A 20,723-nucleotide genomic window follows, 5' to 3' on the forward strand; every position below is an offset into this window, starting at 1 on the left:
CAGGAACTCGCCAAATGTTCCTAACTGATTTTAATGACCAGACGGGTCCTTCATTTGAGGGCTATGCATGTTAGCCTCCACTGATGCAAGTTACCCACTCTCACGGTATGTACTCCAGCATAAAAACAATGATACAGCCATGCATAATTACTGTATCATGCATATTTTAAAAATTATGCATGGCTGTATCATTGTTTTTATGCTGGAGTACATACCGTGAGCGAGAGTGGTGCGTGGTGGGTAACTTGCATATATATCAACTGATGCAGCAAGTTGTCCCACTCTCACGGTAATTATTCAACATGACTGCCTCTTTAAAAAAAAGTCAATTCTTTTGAGCAACGGATAGCCACAACCTCTATGTCAAACATAACTGTTGGGTTTGGGGTGTCTATAGAATCCCTTTCGCTTTTTTGCAGTGGCGTAACCCGCCCCCCTTTTACGATTGATTCTTCTTCCACTTTAAAAGACGTTCAATCAAGCAAATAAACACTGCAAAACATGTTAAAAAAACCATACACCCTATAATCAATTCAAAAAAGAAAACAACAAAAAAACATAACATTCAGCCTTGTAATCTTCCAGCCAAAGCAGCCATGCTCATCACACATCAAGACCAAATTTTCGCCTCTACCATCTCCCATCTACTTTCTACTTTCGTTTTCTCTCTTTGTTTACAATTTCTTCTAGCCTTGGACTGTTGGGAAGTGAAGGAACGCGGCTAGATCAAATATAACATAAAGCTTAACCCTTTTTCTCTTTGAAATTCTACTTTCAGTTTCGGTCTATTTTAAGGTAAAACTTTACTTGCGTGAATGATAAGTTGTTTATAACACCTAGTCTAAAGAAATACAATTTTCGAATTTTTCCATCATTTCACGTGGAACCACGAGGGAGGAAGGAAGCAGGTGAGATGGCCGGGAAACTTTAACTGGACAAATGATACTTTGCTAATGAAAAGGTACAAGTATACTCGTTTACCTCAAACTCTGGATGTTTCAGTAAAATATAGTGCTTCTGATCGTCAATTATCATCTCTATCCAATCTTTGACCTCCTTAAAAAACTTTTTTGCGAAGCGAATTTATGAGCGAAGCAGTTTTGCTATATTGTGCACGTACCTTTAACTTCTATCCCAAGCGAAAATTTGCTATAAAATTTGCTATATAAATCACATCTCCAAACCGATGATTTTATCAAAATGACCTTTAATGGTTTGGCTTGAAGCCACAGAAACTTTCTCGGTTTGGTAGCTAGGACTGCAAAAAATGCAGTTTTAAAATGGTGTACCCTAACAGTGAACAGCAACAAAATTACCGGAAGCCGAAACACGGACTTAGAATCTGAAGTTGATCAAATTGCCGCGCGGGCGGCACGCATCTAAGCAATCTAAGCAGTGGTTCTTCGGTTTTTAAATGTTTATTTTGCTGTTATATGAAAAAAATTAGTTTAAACGTTGACAGAAAGGATCTTCATCATCCCTTGACTTTTAACAGCAAGTATCAAGTATCAAATAAGGTCAATCAATGAGAGGTTTTTGCAAGTCGCGCGGGCGGCCGGGAGGAGTGCTCTTTTAATGAACGAAACTTACCTTGCAAAACCAAGTGGATATTCTATGATAAAGAAGTACGGAGGTAATCAAATTTGTCAATTTGTCAAGAAATAAATCAAAACTGCCCAAGAACCAACAAGCCATCTTTGTACATTTTTGTTTTTGTTTTATTTTTATGTTTTGATGATTTCGACAGACGATTCGTGATTCGAATAAAAATGTTCGATCGTTCGACTAATATCGTTCGATTTTATTAAGGCACCATTTACACTAGAATAACTAGAAGGAAAAAAAAGAGCGATGCGCGGCGGGCGGCGGCGGGTGTTGTGCCTCCGTAGATTATGTGGTGTGTTTGGGGCATTAAGGCTCTTAGCTTACGACCCTGTCTCTATAGCGGCTTTATTTATTAGAGGGATTTTTAGAGTGTCTCTTATTTTGCTAGCAACTTGCGAATTGAGGTTGAGTCTGGATCGCTTCGCAACCTTTATACAATACGGCTAGTTTTGGCTTTTTCTTAAAGATATATCATACCGTGAAGTCGGGTAACTTGCATCAGTGGAGGGAAACTTGCATAGCCATCAAATGACTGACCAATCAAAGCAGCAAAATTTCAAAAGAAATGAACTATGCAGCTCCGCTCGCAGCTCCGCTCGCAGCTCTAGTCTACCATTTTTGTTTTGATTTAAATTTGTATTTTAATGACCAGCCAGGTCATTTATTTGAGGGCTATGCATGTTAGCCTCTACTGATGCAAGTTACCTGATCTCACGGTAGTAATTGGTTATCGCAGTTGTCAAAATTATCAAAAGCAATCAATAACAATCAAAGTACTCAAACGGTTATCGAGTCTTATTAAGGGTTGTTAAGGGTTGTTAAGAAAGTGATCGCATACTCACAATTTAGAGCACATTCAAGATCGGCCAGGATTGGCCAAGTAATTCTACGGCCCAAATCAGCCTAGTTCGGCCAGGTCTGGTTCGGATCGGCAAAGTCCGGTCTGGATCGGCCAATAACGGCCAGGTCCGGTTTTGTCAAGTTACAAACCTGATACAACAAAAACAGTGATGTTCGGTCAATGTAAGACCGGTCTAGGCCGATATGGTCCGGTCCAGGCCAATACCAACCGGTCCAGAACGTTTTAGGGAAGCCAAAATACTGATTATAAGCAAAATTGTTTTCAAACAGATTGTTCGTCGTAAATGACATACTCCCCTGTATTTCATAACCTTGAATCACTCGCTCTTATGAATCCATTTAGAAAATATCATTTAGAAATGCTCCTTGGAATAGAACTGCACTGTGTCCCTTCGTTAGTTTATTTAGACATCCCTGTTTCATTTACATATATCTCCCCTGTTATAACTTGCATGTCAATATTTTTCTTCGTATTTCATACACAGCTAGTAAAGTAACACCAAAACCAAAAGGAACAATTGCTTGTTTCGACCTAACAACAGCTTAATCTCTCAAAAAGAAACTGTTACTTGCCTTTTCCTTTGCTGATATTCCAATAATACAGTTATCTTGATAATTTATAATCTAATCCTTTAGCTCCTGAAAAATTATTCTCGTGACGGTTTTCACTCTAGTGAAAACATGAAAATACTTCCACCTTCTTGCTTCTGTTGTGGTACTTTTCGTTTTGCTTTTGTTTTGATTTTAGAGTCAGAGACTTTTCAAAACATTTGAACGTTCTCTGGAGTTCATTCGAACACTTTACAAAAAAATTAGAAAGTTTTTAGGCACTCGAAATTGTAAACAAAAAAATACCGTCATACGAAAAAGGTTTGCTTGTTTGTTTTCAGACCGGACCAGACCGGACTTGGCCGAATTTGGCCGATATGGACCGGTCTAGATCGGCCTTTATTTAGAGAAAAGATTAAGAAACATGGCTCACTTAAGATCAGCCTAGATTGGCCCAGATTGGTCAACATCGGCCAGGAACGGTCCAGAACAGTCCATATCGGCCAAAAGTTCGGCTTTTTAAGGATCAGCCCATTTTCAATGTGCTCCAAATCGCTTGCAGGGACACATTTATTCCTTTTTTGTTTTGATCTGGAATTTTCAGGAGAGGTGGCCAACATAGTTCCTTGGCTCATGTCAAGGCGGCGTGGGACAGGGGTAACAGAATTAAAGTTTCTAAGTAAAATCTTAAATATCACCCAAAAATGCCCATTTTCACGCCCGTTTGGTTTAAAAATGTAAGCTACCAATTTCTAAACTTTTCAATATATCTCTAGAACTCTTTTTGAAATTCTGTAAAAAAGTTCTAACTCCTAAATAGTTTTACTATGTTCTGTGAAAAATCATAACCATTAGTGAAATACGCGTTCATCTATTTAAGGTTGAAGACAAAAATTTGCAAAGAAAAACAAGCCTTGAGCACAAAAAATGCTTTTTTAAGCACTTTTTTCCAACGAAAAATAGGACCCTAATGGAGTTTTCCGGAGCAGCTAGAAAAACACCATTTTTCTCTCCGGAATATTCCGCCGGAGCTCTTCCGGTGTCGGGAGCAAGTGATTTCTAATACGTACTAAAAGACTGTTCAAACATAGTTACCGTCAACTGCTCTAACTTGGGACTATCTGACGAAACATTGGACGGCAATTCGTCCACCATTTCACCAAACCTCTAAAGTCATTTGATTTGAGTTAATGAGCGGCGTATTAAAAAATACACAATTTCTCTTTCGCACCTTTTAAATCGAAATATGGAAAAAAATCCGTAGTGGAACACACGCTAGTGTCTGGAACGAAGAAGAACAAATTAGTGGCAAAACGATGGAGCGTTTGATGTCACTCGCACGGCAAGTTACACACTCATTATTTGCTAACCCCATCGGGCGATGGCGGTTAGGCCAGGTTAGGCAGCGGGCGTTCTCTAATTCTCCAATTGACGTCCGGTCATTTTGAATAAAAACAAATAAGTTAAAAAGGGTGCGCTATCAGTGAAAGTTATTGTGACATGTTATGACAGAAAGTATGATTGATAAACTTGGTGGAGTTATCAAAACAAATTTGTTGTCAAAGAGATTTAACAGTAAGTAAAAATGCAGGCCAGATATCAACCAGTCCCATGTTTCAACCAATTGTCCCAAATTAGAGCAGTTGACGGTACGAAAAAATACTTGTCCCCAGGTGATAGACTTTGGTTAAATAAAATACTTACAGTCTTTGAGGATGATGGTTCAACCACTAACGAAATTGAATTTGAAAGCATCAATGGTCGAAATATCAAAACTACCATGACATGAGTCGGCTGATTTTTTAAAAATAGGTGCGTGTACAGTTTGTTTTCGCTATCGTAATTATATGGCCGATATCTTGCTCCGGAACACGGAAAGTGCACACCAGACCAATCACAGAAGCACGAAAAAAACAGCACTTTTTGCTCCAGACGTTTCTGGAGCGCTGGGAGGGTCCTCGCAAAAATAAATAACTTTTATAAACTCACCTTCTTCAAAGATTAAAGAAGATTCTACCGGGTGCGCCACAAAAAAGTTTCTCTCTTTAAAACTAATTTTCTCGAAATCTAAAAATTTTAAAAGAACCATTCCTACTCCATTGGAAAGAAGAAGGATAGACTTAAATTTTGATGGGTCATTTAATGAATTCGGTACATTAGATCGAAAGTTATGCTCAAGTGAATAAAAAAGTTAGTTTCTGAAAGTGCTTAAAAACGTTAAAAATTGACCTATCAAATTAAACAGAAGCATAATTACACGATGCACTAGTTTTTTTGCTTCAGCCACCAAAAATGATAATTAGCTGTCTAAATGACCTTTTGTTGTATAAAGGAAGGTTGAATTACATTAAAAGGAAGAAAATTCGTCGAAAAAAGCCAAAAAATCTGGTAAAATTCATAAAAATACATCAAATATGGGTTTCGAGGTACATCCAGCCTTACTTAGACTTTATCCAGTCTAGAACCAAAAATCTGTGAAAAATTCGGGTAAAAAGTAAATTAAAATGATTTTGATGAAGATTTAAAACCCTTTCGTCCCATCAGTTTTAAAATTTATGTGTTTAATTACTGAAAAATGCTCTTGATCGTGTAAAGGCTATTGCGATTGCCAAATTTAAAATAAAAAATTTGATAGGTCGATTTGTAACGTTTTTGGGCACTTTCTGAAAGTAACTTTTTTATTCAATTGAGCATAACTTTTGATCTAAAGAACCGAATTAGATAAATGACCCATCAAAATTTAAGTTTATATTTCTTCTTTCCAATGGAATAGGCATGGTTCTTTTAGAAATTTAATATTTCAAGCAAATCAGTTTCAAAGAGGGAAACTTTTTTGTGGCGCACCCGGTATTACCTTATCTCTATCAGCCCTTTTTACACCGGCCCTTATTGGCGTTATTTTTGGGCTTGTGACAGAATAAGGCTGGCGTAAAAAGGGCCAAGATTTTGCAATTTAAACCTAAAAGTGGCGTTAATTTTTTATCATTATTTCTCAATTTAAAGGATTTTAGGTATGATTCAAAGACGAAAATTATCCATTGTTTTACTCCATATTTAAAACTTCAGTGAAATATTTAATATATTTTATAATCAGTGATTTTCGATGGAATTTTCAACAGTTTACTACTGAAAAATGGCATTTTAATGTAAATTTTAGTCATTATTTACTAATTTGAAGCATAAGTAGCCATTTTTACAAATTTTGGCGTTATTAACTAATTGGCGTAAGCCCAAAATTAGGCTGTGGCATAAGGGCAGATGTAAAAGGGGCCCGCGTTAAATTAGGGCCGGCGTAAAAAGGATCGATAATAAGATAATTAAAGTAAATGAGAAAGTAAGAGAAAACTTCAAAATCAACCATAATTTACCACCTTTCGTCCAAAGCAAAAAGACATGGTTTTTCTCGCCACCATCTTGTTTTGGAATGAGAATTATTTTCGGTTTCAGTTCACATGGTATTCTTTCATTCAATCAGATGGCGTGATCCCATTTTTGCTTTATCTACATTAAGACATGTGATTTAGCTCACGTGAAGAAATGGGATTTGAGTCAAGTGACATTTCCATTGAAAAAAAACGCGTGAAAAACAATAGAAAAAAGATGTCTACGGGGGTCATATTAATGGCTACAGGAACTGAAAGTAAAATAAGTGTGGTCAGGCTGAGAATAAGTAACAAGTTGAGGAACAAAGAGCAAGGCTCAAAATAATGATTCCAAATGACCATTAATGCAGGTGCTGGGAGAGTTGAGCTTGCACACATTTACAAAAGACAAACAAAAAGATTACAAAATATTGGCGAAACAACATTCAATAAACATCTTTTTCTGTACTGTCATCTATTGTTATACTTATACCTAAGTTGCATGCTTAGCAAATCCAATTTTAGCATCTAAGTAAATAAGGAACTCAATAAGGAACTTTGAGGCTGAATTTCTCTGGAAAAATAAGGAACTCCAGGCTTGGAGCCAACTTCCTTATAAAAAATGTGTATTTATTGCATAAAAGCTTCTTAATTTACCGTTTCTTTCTTTCATTTTGTTCTAGAATATATAATGTTTTCTATTGATCGTAAAAGAAAACTATCTTCAAGCAAAAGAAATAATACAGAAAGTAGTGATGAAGAACTTGAGGACTTTTTGTTTGGAAATACCAATTTCAAAACAGCATCAAAAGATGAAGTGATTTCTGATATTAATGTTCAAGGGGAGACAGAAACACTTTTACCTTTCTCCATAAGTACAAAACCAAGCCACTTTGATGGTGAGAAATTGGTTGAAGAAGATACTGAAAAGAAACAAGAGCAACAACAGGTGATTTAAATAAAAAAAGAAGAGTTTTTAAAAATTCTTGTTAACCTTTTTATGCAATGCTTCACAATAGGTTAATAAATACTAATCTTCAAAAAAAGTAGATTTTTATGAACCAAATTTCACTTTTTCTCATTTATTACCTGACAAATGTCTAGAGGACATGAGACTCAGAGTACTAATATATGTAATTGTTGCTTTTTATGATTATAACTCCTTGCAGTTGAGCACTATGGTATTGAAACATTTACAAACTCAATATAGAGTTTGTTTATAATTTATATGTAAATATTTTATCCATCAATCTTGTTTTTCAGGATGAGGTTCAATTACTTGACCCTTTTGAAAAGAAAGCTGCTTGGGAAGATCCTGATGATGACCAGATACAGTAAGAATCATTCTTGTTCTTGTTTTTCATTTTTATTGTTTTTTATTTTATGTTTACATTTGATTTGACATGCAGAAAATAACAATTCCTTGTTCAATTATTCTTGATTGTTGATTAAACATGAATATTTTGTTCCATTTATAGGGTTGATTTGAATGAGAAAAAGAAATTCAAGAGGATGAGAACCAACTATCAAGAAACAAGTGTCAGTGGAAAAACATTTCAGAAGAGGCTCAAGGAAAGGTACTATGGTATATTAAATAAACAAACACTAGAATTTATGGCTGATGTCTTTTAGACAAAATAAAATCTCAATCGCTTTCTCTTTCACCATAGATACGAGCGAGTTTTACCTGCACCAGCTTGGGCAGATATTTCTAATGTTGAAAAAAAGGATGATGAAGGTAAAATAAATAATTCTGTGGAATGTTTGAATTTCTTATTTTATGTATACAATCTAATTTGTTTTTAGTTCTTAATTGTGCCTTCCCAAGCGATTTTAAGTACCTAAAAATTTGACCGGTCTTTAGACTGTCTTTTGTTAAGGGCCAGTAATTGACTGGTAAAAATCTGGGAGAAGGTCCCTGCAAGTATAGCTAAATTAGCAGCTATTTTGAGAGCATCTATTTCAACAAATAAATCTTCTAGTTGTCTTGATGTAATGGTTACTAACAAACACCAGCAAACACTAACAAACAGCCAGGACCAGTCTAACAAGTGGCAATATATGTATAAAAACAGCCAGGGCGGTTCAAAATCAGATTTATAGAAGGTCTGAAGGCCAATTTAAAACAATTACTTTACCGCTGCTAGACCGTTCGTAATACCGCTCCAGGGCCAGTCCACTTTTCAGATAATTTAATCCCTTTGGGAATCACCATTGGGGATGTTTTATAAGCAATGTTATTTATTCAATATTTCCAAAAAAGTAATTGTATTGTTCTTTTTAGATAAACTCTTCAATACTGCATCAGATCTTTTGGAAAAATCGTCAAGTTTACCAAGTGGGAAAATACAATTGACAAGAAAGTTAAATCTGAACAAGAAACAACCAGACGGTTTGAGCATAACTTCTCTTGGATTTCATCCATCAGCTAAGATTGCTTTTACTGCTTCATCTGGTAAGAGGCTGACTATATTTCAGGTAACTTTTTCTAATTTTGTTGAATTCTTTTGCACGCAAATACCATGGAAACAACCTGATTTTAAGTGACTTTTTATAGACATACACTTTAAAGTAAAGAGAACATGGTAATTTGTAAAATTATTATCAATCAAGTGCATTAAAATAGTCTGAATTAACCCAAGATTTGCCAAAGTAGAAGATGACAGACACAAAAATAAGTTACTTTACTTTTTTTAGGCTGATGGGGAAGAAAACAAAAAACTACAAAGTGTATTTGTGCGAGATTTCGCGATTACCTCAGCAGCTTTTACTGATGGTGGCTCAAAAATCCTCATGACTGGTGACAAATCGCGATACATTATATTTGATCTTCTTGCAGGGAACATTATTGATGTCCCAGGGTTAAGAGGTAACACAATGGATTAGTACAGTCAACCTAATACTTACATGCTGAAAGTTTCTAGAAAAATGTTAAAGTTTGTCTCAATTAGTTTTAATTGTTCTAAATAAGCACCATTAAAAATCAAGGACACAGTTTACTTGACTTAAATCATATCTATTGGATATTTTTCGATCCAAAAGAATTATTTTGAGGTTTGGAGTTGCGTTATTTAATGTTTATTTCCCTCCTAATAGGCAAGAAAGGGTTGAATCTTGACAAATTTACTATTTCACCCGATGGGAGCGCAGTAGGATTTCTCGGAGATTCATGGATATTTACATTTCGCTTCAGTAGAGGTAAGATCTCTTATTAAGAAGTGATGATTCTATTTGTGACTTTCACAATTTTTACTTGCTAAAATTTAAGAAATTGTTGCCTTGTCAATATAAGCTCTCACCAAACCTAGAAAACTAACCCCTAATAATTGTTTAAAATGCTCATTTTCAGGGAAGATATGTCCTAACAATTAAAAAATTGATTCTAGTCAAAATTAGAAAATCGCTTCACTCATCAAAATGATTTTTTTTCCAAACTAGTTTTTCTTAGGACTATTGCTCTTCAACAAAATTAGCCCTTAAGTACGAAATATGAAATTGTATAACATGGCATACAACAGTGGGACTTTGACTTTTTTCTTTATTTAGGTCTACAAACTTTGGCGAGCAAAAACTTTCACAAGGTCGAAAAATGTTTTGAGGAAAAAATATTGTTTTTTTTTTGCAAGCAAGAAACTTTCGCTAACCGTTGGATAAACATGACAAAATTTAAAACATACTTGAATTATTCATTGATTATTTATTGCAAATTCAAAGTTTTGCTAGATTTTCAACTTTTTAAAGAATCTTGTGCGTGTATCAACTTTCGGGAATCACCTAATTAAGACATTAACTTTCATGAAAAAGGCCTAAACACGATTTCATTTTAAACTTTGGCATTTGCTTTGTTTTTAGTCATGTCAGTATATGTACAGTTTGAAAATGAATGGTACCAATTTCAGCCGCAACATATTCAAAAAAATCAAACCAAATCTATACGACAGGAGGTAAATTACTTTTTTAATATTAAAATTTTCAATAGGAACTGTACTATATCGACTAAATATTCTATATTTCAACTCAAATTCATTAATTGATTTTAGGTGACGGAGAAGTGTATATATGGGATGCTCGCAATAGAAAGTGTTTACATAGATTTATAGATGATGGATCTATTGGCAGTACATCAATTGCATGTTCCAACAATGGGAAATTCTTAGCTGTGGGGTATGTACTCATTATAATTTAGTGACTGGTGATGACCTCATTAATTTCATTTATTTACAATAAATGTGACTAGATTAGTGAATAGTATCATAACATTTCCCTTAGCTCGAAGAAGTGGCGTTGTCAACATCTACAACAATGAAGGTATTGAGAATTTCAAAACACCAAAACCTGTCAAAACGATGATGAACCTCAAAACTGAAATCGATGGAACTGCTTTCAACTCAACTAGGTACAATTAAATGAATTATGTACACAAAAACAAATATTAAGTTCATTTTAGATACTTTTAGATAGTTTGACAGTAAGTAAGAAAGTCTGCAACCGCAGTCAGAGGCCACCCGAAGGCTCCTCTTTCGATAGCTATCTACCCATTGGTATGGGAGGCTGTCACTCTTTTTCCCTGGATTGCTCCACATACATACCCTTGATCTTTCTCTTAATTGCTGAGCATCAAGCAGAGAGGCGTCAAGTACCATTTTGGGAATCTTTGGTATGACCCGGCTGGGGGTTGAACCCACAACCTTGTGAATCGTAGCCTGTTACTCTACCACTGCACTACAGTCGTTTCACGGTCGTTTGACAGTAAACTTCCTCATTGTCAGTAGGGAAGTTTTGGTCAAATGATTAAAGGGACATAAAAGTACTGACGAAATTTATAAGCAAACCGTTTGCAGCGGGATACGAAATCAAAGCAAATGTCACATGTCAAAATGAAAATAAAAAATATGGATAATTTTGATTGTTTCAATTGTTTTACAAGTTTGTTTTGGACACGTGATTTTAATTGTTCTCTTTAATGACACGTAGTTCGCGCAATGTTTACATTTTACTACTTTTATGTCCTTTTAACAAGTAAAGCCCTGTCAAGTTTCACACAACCCAGTCACAGCAATTATAATTATTAACAATGCCGTTAATTTATAATTAAAAAAACATTTCTTACTCTTTGTTTTAGCGAAATCCTGGTCACATATACATCACATACGAAGCATGCAATCAAAATGGTAATACTAATAGATTCATTTCAGTATTTTTCATCCATGAAAATGTTGTTGAAGATTATCGTTTGGTTGCCTATAAAAGGGTTTCCATGCTGTTTCCTGATCATTCAATCAATACGAAACAATTTTCATGTTATCAATTCTTTTTCTTCATTCAGCTCCACTTTCCATCGCTGTCAGTCTTTGGCTCATGGCCGAATCAAAAAGACATCATTGGTTATGTCAATTGTGTAGACTTCTCCCCACAGAGTGGTTATTTGGGCATTGGAACCACCAAAGGAAATGCTCTTTTGTATAGGTACATGATGATTTCTCTAAATCATGCTGAACACGTTTATTTTGTATGCCAGCATCTGCTTTTGTTTCTTTTTTGCAATCGAAATATAGTAAAGATTATTACTCTGTTTGAAAATTGTTTTTTAGGTTGAAGCATTTTCCTGATGCATGATAAATTGTGAATGTTTCCCTGATTCAATCGTTGACGGAAGTTGAAAGGCCATTCGTACTGCCACTCAAAGGGATTTGGTCATTCTATCAAGCTTGGCGATCAATTGCTCACCAGATGTCATGGTCCAGAATTCTTTTAAAATGCCATTCTGAACGCATAAATGTGCAAACCATCACATATGGCTACACATTTTGTCAATGTTTGCGAAATATTCTCCGAGACAAAATTGTGAAACTTGAGTCCATGAAGTGAACATGAAAACTGATAGAACATTCGTTGAAACTTGGTACCTGGACGTTAGGACATTTAGAAATATTAAGTGTTGATGTAAATATCAAATTGGTTTTATAGAATTTTATATGAAGAAGAAATCAAAGTGTAGGGTTTAAATGTTTTTTCTTTTGTATTCAAATTATTTAAAACCTTCGTATTCATCATCAAAAGGGATTTTTAAGCTGTCTACACTTAGGATAGTAGGGTTTTTAAGCGCTCAGCTAAAGTTTAATAACTTCTCTATAAGATGACCTGGCCATGGTAAGGTTTAGGAATTAGAATAGTTTTATAGATCTATGTTTTAGAACTAATCAAAAATATGCTCGTTGCTCTCCAAATATATACTTAAAAAGCAGACAAATTTCGAGGTAAAGTTGTATGGAAAATAGCAATTATCATTTATATTTTAATTTGTTTTAGATGAAAAGGAAAAAGTTTTAAGAAAAATGATCTCGGAAGAGGAAGATCAAAATGGTAGCACTGGGATGGAGACTGAAGAAGAAGAAGGAGAAGGAGAAGAGCACGAAAATGACGTTGAAGAAGAAACATATGAAGGTATAGTTTTGTATAAATCTTTTCTAGATAAATAATGACCTCCTAAAATGGAAGGTACACAATCATTACAAAATGCTGGTAAGTTTTAAATTGGCTTTATTCATCGTTTTTAGATCTTTCTCAAACTTAACATGAGATGACTTTAAAGGTGATTGCTTTTTGGACCTACCTGGAGGTTGAGGTGCATAACTATAAACCCTCAAATTTGATGACGAAGCCTGATTTTCGAAAAAAAATTATTTAGGTAAATTTCAGCTAAAAACGGCTAAAAAAGGGTTTTTTGGACTTGGTGAAAATGTGGATCATTAAATTTTTCTCATTTTTTGCATGAAAGTAGGGTACCACCAACTAAATCTGATTAATCAGGTTACAGATCACCTTGTCCTAATCTTTATCTTCATTGATTGATATAATATATTTCAGAGAAGTTGTACAGAAATTGTAAAATTGCTCTGTTTTGTCTTCAGGTTCAGTCAATGATAAAGGAGAACCTCACGGAAGGGGAACATTGTTTTTCGATAAATCACGTGACAACAAATTTCAAGGCCGCTTCGTCGAAGGTACTTCACTTCACTTTTTGGACCTACCCCGGTGGGGTGGAGGTCCTATAAATTAACCTGTGTTTGTTCGTCCGTTCGTTCGTTCGTCTGTTACCAACTTTTCTCAGGATTGAATCATAGGAATCTTTTGATTTTTGGTACAAAGGTGGTGGCAAAAAAGTGACGGAGCCCGATTTTCGAAAAAAAAAAAATGAAATATGCCAGAAAAACCGGTTTTTTGACATTTTCTCGAGATTTCATCATTTACTCTAGGAGCTGAGCCGAATGTACATCGGCGTATAGTCATTTTTTCTTTTGATCATGAAAGTATAGTCCTTGAAGAGTCAGAAAACGTGTGTGGCGTTATTTTGATTAGGCTCAAATTTCCATAATGGCGGATTTTAGATTTTCAACCCTTTTTAGCCCTCTTGCTTGAAAAAAAAATTTTTTTGGACTTCAAACATAGACATATTATATACCAATCGATCACAAATTTTATGCTGATTAAAAAAAAATCTGAAAATTTCGCTATCTAAAGATATGAAGCACTTTCGATTTCAATTTTTTGAAATGATTACTTTTGGTTCCAAATTTGCGTGGCTGTAACATTTGATTGGCTTACTTGATTTACTTGAAATTTTCCGAGGGTCTTGTCTACCTTCCAAATAATAAAATTCAGGAAATTTTTTTTTTCTATATGAATTTAGAAATCCATAATCGCGGATTCAAAATTTTCTTTCGTCACATGGGGTCCTAGGCTCTGCTAGCCTAAGAAAAATATTTTTTGATATTAAAACCATGTATATTATATACCAATCGATCAGAAATTCTATGCTTATTAAGAAAAAGGTCAATATTATGGTCTGAAAATTTTTCTATCTTGAGCTATGAAGTACTTTCGTTTTCCAAACTTAAAAAACGAAAGTACTTCGTATCTCTTGATAGCGATATTTTCAGACCATGGTTTTGACCTTTTTCTCAACCAGCATAAAATTTCTGAGCAATTGGTATATAATAGCAAGCAAGAGGGCTAAAAAGGGTTGAAAATCTAAAATCCGCCATTATGGAAATTTGAGCCTGATCCAAATAACGCCACACACGTTTTCTAACTCTTCAAGGACTATACTTTCATGATCAAAAGAAAAAATGACTATACGCCAATGTGCATACGGGACACAACTCAGCTCCTAGAGTAATTAGTTTTTTCTGATTTTTTGCTTAAAGATGCGTATTAACAATGCCCAAAACATGGCCAAGTCCGATTTTTGAGAAAAAATTTTTCCGGCCGAAAATGCCGGAAATATGCCGGAAATCACCGTTATTCTGGATTTTCATTAGACTTTCTCCTTATAATTGGTTGTTTTTTCATTCAAAAACATTATTAATAGCAATGCCCACCATCAAGCATGTTTCAATTTTCAATAAAATTGATTTTTAAAGCCAGGACTATCAAAAAATCACCGGAACAACCTATTTTCGCCGGAAAAACAGTATTTCTTGAATTTCTCGAGCTGTACTTTATATTTTTTTATGAAATTTTGCACACTGATGCAAAATGACAATACCTAAAATGTGACGGAGCCCGATTTTCGAAAAACATTTTTTTGCCTGCCGAAAATGCCGGAAATATGCCGGAAATCGCCGTTTTTGCAGATTTTCATTGGGCTTTTTCCTAACATTTCTTTGTTTTTTCTCAAAAAAAAACAACATCATTGATAGCAATTCCCACCATCAATCATGATTCGATTGTCAATAAAACTGATTTTTTTTTTCTCAAAGAAGAAAATGTCATGGTAGAGCGCGATGGTTTGAGTTTTCTAGAAACCTTATTTATTAAGCTGTGTATTTTTCTGAAAGTGGATTGTTTTTATAAAAAAAAGCGTTTATAATAATTTTTTTTAGCTTTTTCAATAAGGTTGATAATTTCTCCCAATAGACATGCTTTCATTATATATTTTTTATTTTGTCCAGTTATGTCTTATGTGTTTCATTGTTTCAATGTTAATTGATTAGTTTTGATAACCAGGTAGGTCCATAAAAGTATCACTTTTAATTTGGTAACACGATATGAATCCTCAAGGGTATTTAATCCTTTAAAATTTAATAACTTCCCGAGATGATTAACCATTTTATTTTCAAGCTTTTTTAGGTGCTTTCAAGCTTTTTGAGGTGTTTTCAGCACCTTTGCATAACTTATAATCTAGGTGCAAATAGCACAAATATTTTTTTATCCGAATCATGCTATTAATGCTTAAAACCTGATCTTAGTTATTAAAATTTTAAGTTAAATTGATAACTGTGTCAAAAGTTATGTTAACTATTAACTTTAAGATTTTGAGATGTTATAGGGTTTAAGCTGGATTTTATGACACGCCTGCACAAAAAAAGTTATAAAACCTGATCTACTATGTTTTTTTTACAAGCAAACAAAAATCCTAAAACAGGCTCGGAGATGACTAGGTCGATGGTTTCTTTATGGGAAGAAACTTACGCGGAATTTAATTTTGCGGTTGAGAGGAATTTTTCTCTAAAATATGGCTTATTATGCCCCAAAAACACCAATTTTATAGCTGATTTTTTAAATCATGAGAATATTCTTGTTTCGCGGAATTGTTAAAAAAAAATTTGCTTCGCGAAAATTTCTTCCCGCGAAAATTGCTTTTAGGGGGTTAGGATGCTTATTTCCTAAAATAAAATTTTGGAGGATACTTACAAAGATAAAGTGAATCAGGCTCGAAATATGATTAGTTTAGAATTTTTGGTTAAGAGTTACAGGGGGGAAATTCCTATGAAACATTCGAATCTCGTTCAAAAAAGTGTACCGAAAAAATTAAAAAATTAAAAAACACACAAACAGTACTACAAAGTAACTTTTATAATATTTTGCTGGCTCGAAGTACTGCTTGGCTTAAAGACGTTTTCTCATATCTGAGCCTACATATGCTCATAAGTACAATGCTTATAAAAACATCTACTGGGTCTATGATCGTTATATTTCGAGGTATACATGATACTAATAAGATTAAAAGTCAAATAGTTTCAGAGTATCAGAAGTTTTTTCTCAGTTGGCTATTAGCGTTTGATACGTTTCCCAAGTATGTTTACAATGTCATTCAAATCGGCAAATTTTTGTTTTTTGTACAATATCAAAGATTGTTTTTTTGAAGAATAACGCTTTTAAAAATATCATACAACTAAATAAAGAAACTTTCAATAAATAGATTCAAAAATGAAAAATAAAATATTTAAAACATACTTTGTAAAATGTTTTTCAAAAGATGTACCTCCTAGGGTACCTTTTTTTTAGGGGAATGGGTTTAAAAAAAAGAGGAAATTTTTGGCAAAATTTTCAAAAAAAAATGAGTCCCAACTAGGGTTTATTTTTTTAACCTAAGTGGCTTGCCCCGTTGGTCGGCAAGGATAATACCCCCCCCCTTTGGGACACGCGCTTCTTCCAAACAACACTACCGTGCTATAGCACACTTAATTATTTTCAAAAAATCCTAAATCAGCTGAATCCTAAATTTAACGATATCCTTTCTTTATTAATTGGTAAAGAACATTAAGTTGTGCTAAAATCATCTCCATCTGGTCTTTAGTATACACAATTTTCTGATCAAGTTTCTGTATAGCTTTCTCGTGTATTAGACCGTCTTTGGGGGCTAGTTTATTCAATTTTGTATGTATACTTTTGCCTCTGGCTAAATGGGGCACATCCAAATATTTAGCGTGAAGGGGCACAAACCATGAGGGCCCATATTGGGCATACATGCGATTCTTAGCATCTTTATGACAAGTTAGCCTTGCTGAGTCCATATAACAATTACATGTCGAATTATGGGTTGGTCTTGATTGCCCAGCTTTAGTCATTTCGTCAACCATCCATTCATTAAAAACTAAATGAATTTCAGCACACCCTTTTACACGCCAGTGTATTTCAGCTCTCTGGCTTTTTAATGACCCATCTACATGTGGAGAGGGTTTCAATACTTTTTGTAGCATTTGATAAAGTTTGTCTTGTGGAATATCAACAAAAATATCAACGTCTCCATCACTGGATAAATAAGAACTCCCTCTTACGACGCCGAGCTCACTTCCTGACCGTGGAAAATAAATGGCTCCAATCTTATCCAACTCTCTCCATAACTTGTTATGAGCCTTTGAACATTTTGTCCACGGTATTAAGTCTTGTCCAAAAGTACAGTTGGGTCTGATAAAACCTTTACCTGGTCTTGTTGGCTCTTTCCATTTAAGCTTGCGCGGTGGGATGTCTTTGTAATCGGCCTGAGGTGTCAAATGCCACCATCTGAATAAAAAGATAAAGAAACATTTAGATAGAGGGAGTACTTTGTAGTATTACCTTGACTAGACTACCTTCTTATTTTTGGGTTGATTTAAGAAAATTTCCTCTCTTGATTACTTACAGGGGGGGGGGTCAAAAAAATCTCCGTCAAAGCTTTTTTCAAAAGAGCCAAAGAGCCAAAATTGACCTTTGGACCTAAATAAGCAAGCAAAATCGGCTGGTCCTAATCGTGCTTTCGATGATGTGTTTAGACGTTTTTGCAATGGCTTCTCCTTGGGTACCAATTCTAAAAAAACTCCAATCCAATCAAAGATGGCAGATATTGGTCCAGGGTTATATAAAGGTCAGTGGTTAAAACGCACATTTTTGTTGAGGCTCGGCTGTTTTCATTGTTTTAGCACACCTAGTCCCATTTGTTCTTATACCGTTCTTAAGGCTTCCTATTTTTAAGGTTAAAAACCTGATTATTAGGTTTCCCATGTACACTAATTTTACTATTCGGATCTTAAGATTTTTATTTCTTGCTTTTTAAACCTCGTTGCTCTTCAAACCTCCTTTCTCCAATGAGGCTCCCAAGCGGTTTTCAAAATTTTGCTAATTTTTCGTGATCGTGATTGAAGACAAAAATTGCGTGATAACGTGATCAGACTTACCGCTGGGGGGGGGCCTCTCCAATACAATTAATCTAATGGAAAAAGACGTAGCTAGGGTTACATGCGTACAATTTTATCGAGTTTACATACCTTGTACAGTGTAGAGTCGTTCTTTTATTTTTTGTTGGCTTTAAATCCACTTTTTGTAAAGTGTCCAAGAACATTGGGAACCATGACTCATTCACCAATTTAGATGCATAGTTTGGAAAAGGGCAATCGCCCGTCCAACTCTTCATATATTGAGTTATATTCGTTTTTCGATGAATTTTCAATTCGGTGTTTTCCTTGATATTCTCTTTCGTGATTTTGATTTCAATTTTTGTCTGGTCAACCAATGTTCGCAGTGCAGGTAGTATAGTTATGGATCGAGGGTGATTGACTACTGGATATACAAGTAGCATCGATAATGATACGAAAACCATTAATATTAAGACTGATTGCCATGAATGTACCATGTTTCGAATTGAGAATCAATTTTTTTCTTCCAGTTCCCTAGTAAGGAAAATGTGCAAAATTATTTTTTAAAGGTTTATTCCAAATCAGAAAGACAGTAGAAGCCACCGACAATTTTTTTTTTTTTTTTTTTGCCAGCTGGGAAGATTTTTAATTTTCACAATAGATCTCCGATTCGCCGATTTCCAGGGCACCATTTCTATCCAAAAACAGCTCAAATGGATAGTTGGTGTATTGGTGTCTGTATTTGGTGGTGTCATTATAAGCTTTCTCCTGCACTCCCAAATACTTCGTCTTTTAGTTGGAGTTTTGTTTTTAATGGATGCAGTTGTCATGAATAATTTCGGAAATGGATTTTGTGTTGTTGGTTCTCCATCAGGGAAGTGGTTCGAGCACACAAAAGTCCATTGCCCAGGTGAAAAGTCTGGTCTCCCTCTCCTCGCCTGTCTCGTCCATTCCTTTCTGATATCCTGGTGGCTGGTGAACCTGTGCCATTTCAATTTAACAACATGACTCCTTTTAACGGTGTTATTCACATATCTTTTATCGTTCTTGCAGTCTGAGACACAACAATGATCATTTTTCCCCATATTGATTCCACCACAGAGTTGAATTATTTTATTATTTTGTTTTTGTTTTGTTTACATTTGATTGACATTTTGTATCGAAGGAATCCCCGTCTGGACTTTGCCCCACATATCACGCAAAATTTGCTCCGCCTACAAAATGGCGTCGTGAACCCCGAAAAGGCGTATTACTAGAACAGATAGTGTTTTTCCAGCGAGGCATAGATAAAACTTATAGAACAATTTTACGAGGTAAAATTAGACCAGATAAAAAAATTGGTTTATTCTGCTGATCATATCTGTTCTTACTGAAAATATTTTCCATCCTAGAAAATATCTGTTCATCTTGTCTTGTCAACTTGAAATATTTTCAACACAGAACATATACTCTTGTGTGCTTAATTGTAGGGGGGGGGTCATTTTGCAATTTTTGTTCAAAGAATCACCCCTATATCACTTTATAATCACCCCTCCCCATTTTATAACCTTTAGGCTACAAAGTGCCAATTTTGGCCAATCATTTTCCTAGGGATTTTTAGCAAATCAGGTCAATACCACTTAATAATAAACCCCATTTTGTTGATTTTTATCTGGAGTACCTGCTTATTCTACCCCCTGCCTATTCCACCCCCTTACAATTAAGCACACAAGAGTACCTGATTTCCAGCCGAAAATGGAAAATAGCAGCTCGCCACACAAAGACTTTTTGTAAGAACATATGACGTTTTTCCAGCTTGACAAAATTTGACAATGAGGAAATTTCCTCAGAGCAATCAACCTCGAATTTATAAGAACAGTCTCTCCTCTAAATTATTCTTAGAAAATGTAAAAGATACATCAAATAGACCGATTTCGATTGCAAGTTCTTTTTGTTATGTTCGCCCGATTGAAAACTTAATTTTTTGAATCCTTTGCCTCGATATTTCTACCACTTTCCTTTCATTCATACACACTTTGAACTCTATTTAACTTTGAATGTCAATTTATGAAAAATAAATGGCCCTTAACCGATTTGTTTTTGAAAACTTTTATTTAACACATATTTTTTCGAAATTTCGCTTATCGTTCTTTTTCACTTTTGGGACCATTCAAAAAAATATGTATACTCAAAAATAGATAAACTCGACCCCTATATCCCCCATTCAACGATCTTGTACCCTTTGATAGTAACCTTCCCCGGTGAACGCTTTTTTCGATAACATCCTGGAGGTTATCGAAAAAGGCCCCCTTCTAAGAAAGAAATTTTTTTCAAGAAATTAAAACTTATTCTCTTTCTTTCACGGACGATGCAGCGGATCTTTTTCTGCTAACGGACTGAAGACAAAGACCTTCGAAACTTTTTCTTTTCGGTTTTCCAGCGGGGAAACTTAGACTTTTGAGAATCTAAA

General features: G+C 34.8%; 2 protein-coding genes across 2 annotated transcripts; one reads left to right on the forward strand and one right to left on the reverse strand.

The window, feature by feature from the left end:
* The first annotated feature begins 918 nt into the window (after positions 1–918).
* Positions 919–12,082, forward strand: LOC136815833 (U3 small nucleolar RNA-associated protein 18 homolog). The gene is given in 16 exon segments (XM_067072281.1): positions 919–961; positions 7,061–7,326; positions 7,641–7,711; positions 7,856–7,954; positions 8,048–8,115; positions 8,662–8,855; positions 9,075–9,246; positions 9,474–9,544; positions 9,546–9,575; positions 10,230–10,268; positions 10,270–10,321; positions 10,418–10,541; positions 10,654–10,773; positions 11,500–11,548; positions 11,704–11,843; positions 11,969–12,082. Coding segments are annotated over 15 exon segments (1,512 nt in total). The 5' UTR covers positions 919–961; positions 7,061–7,068; the 3' UTR covers positions 11,994–12,082.
* A 4,538-nt stretch (positions 12,083–16,620) lies between these two features.
* On the reverse strand, positions 16,621–18,873 carry LOC136815852 (uncharacterized). The gene is made up of 2 exons (XM_067072303.1): positions 18,407–18,873; positions 16,621–17,666 (listed from the first exon to the last, which is right to left on the reverse strand). Exons 1-2 carry the CDS (start codon positions 18,769–18,771, stop codon positions 16,886–16,888), a joined length of 1,146 nt encoding a protein of 381 aa, XP_066928404.1. The 5' UTR covers positions 18,772–18,873; the 3' UTR covers positions 16,621–16,885.
* Between the last annotated feature and the right edge of the window lie 1,850 nt (positions 18,874–20,723).

Source organism: Clytia hemisphaerica, unplaced genomic scaffold (genome assembly GCF_902728285.1).
Source record: "Clytia hemisphaerica strain Z4C2 unplaced genomic scaffold, Clytia hemisphaerica genome assembly, whole genome shotgun sequence".
Taxonomy (NCBI): Eukaryota; Metazoa; Cnidaria; class Hydrozoa; order Leptothecata; family Clytiidae; genus Clytia; species Clytia hemisphaerica.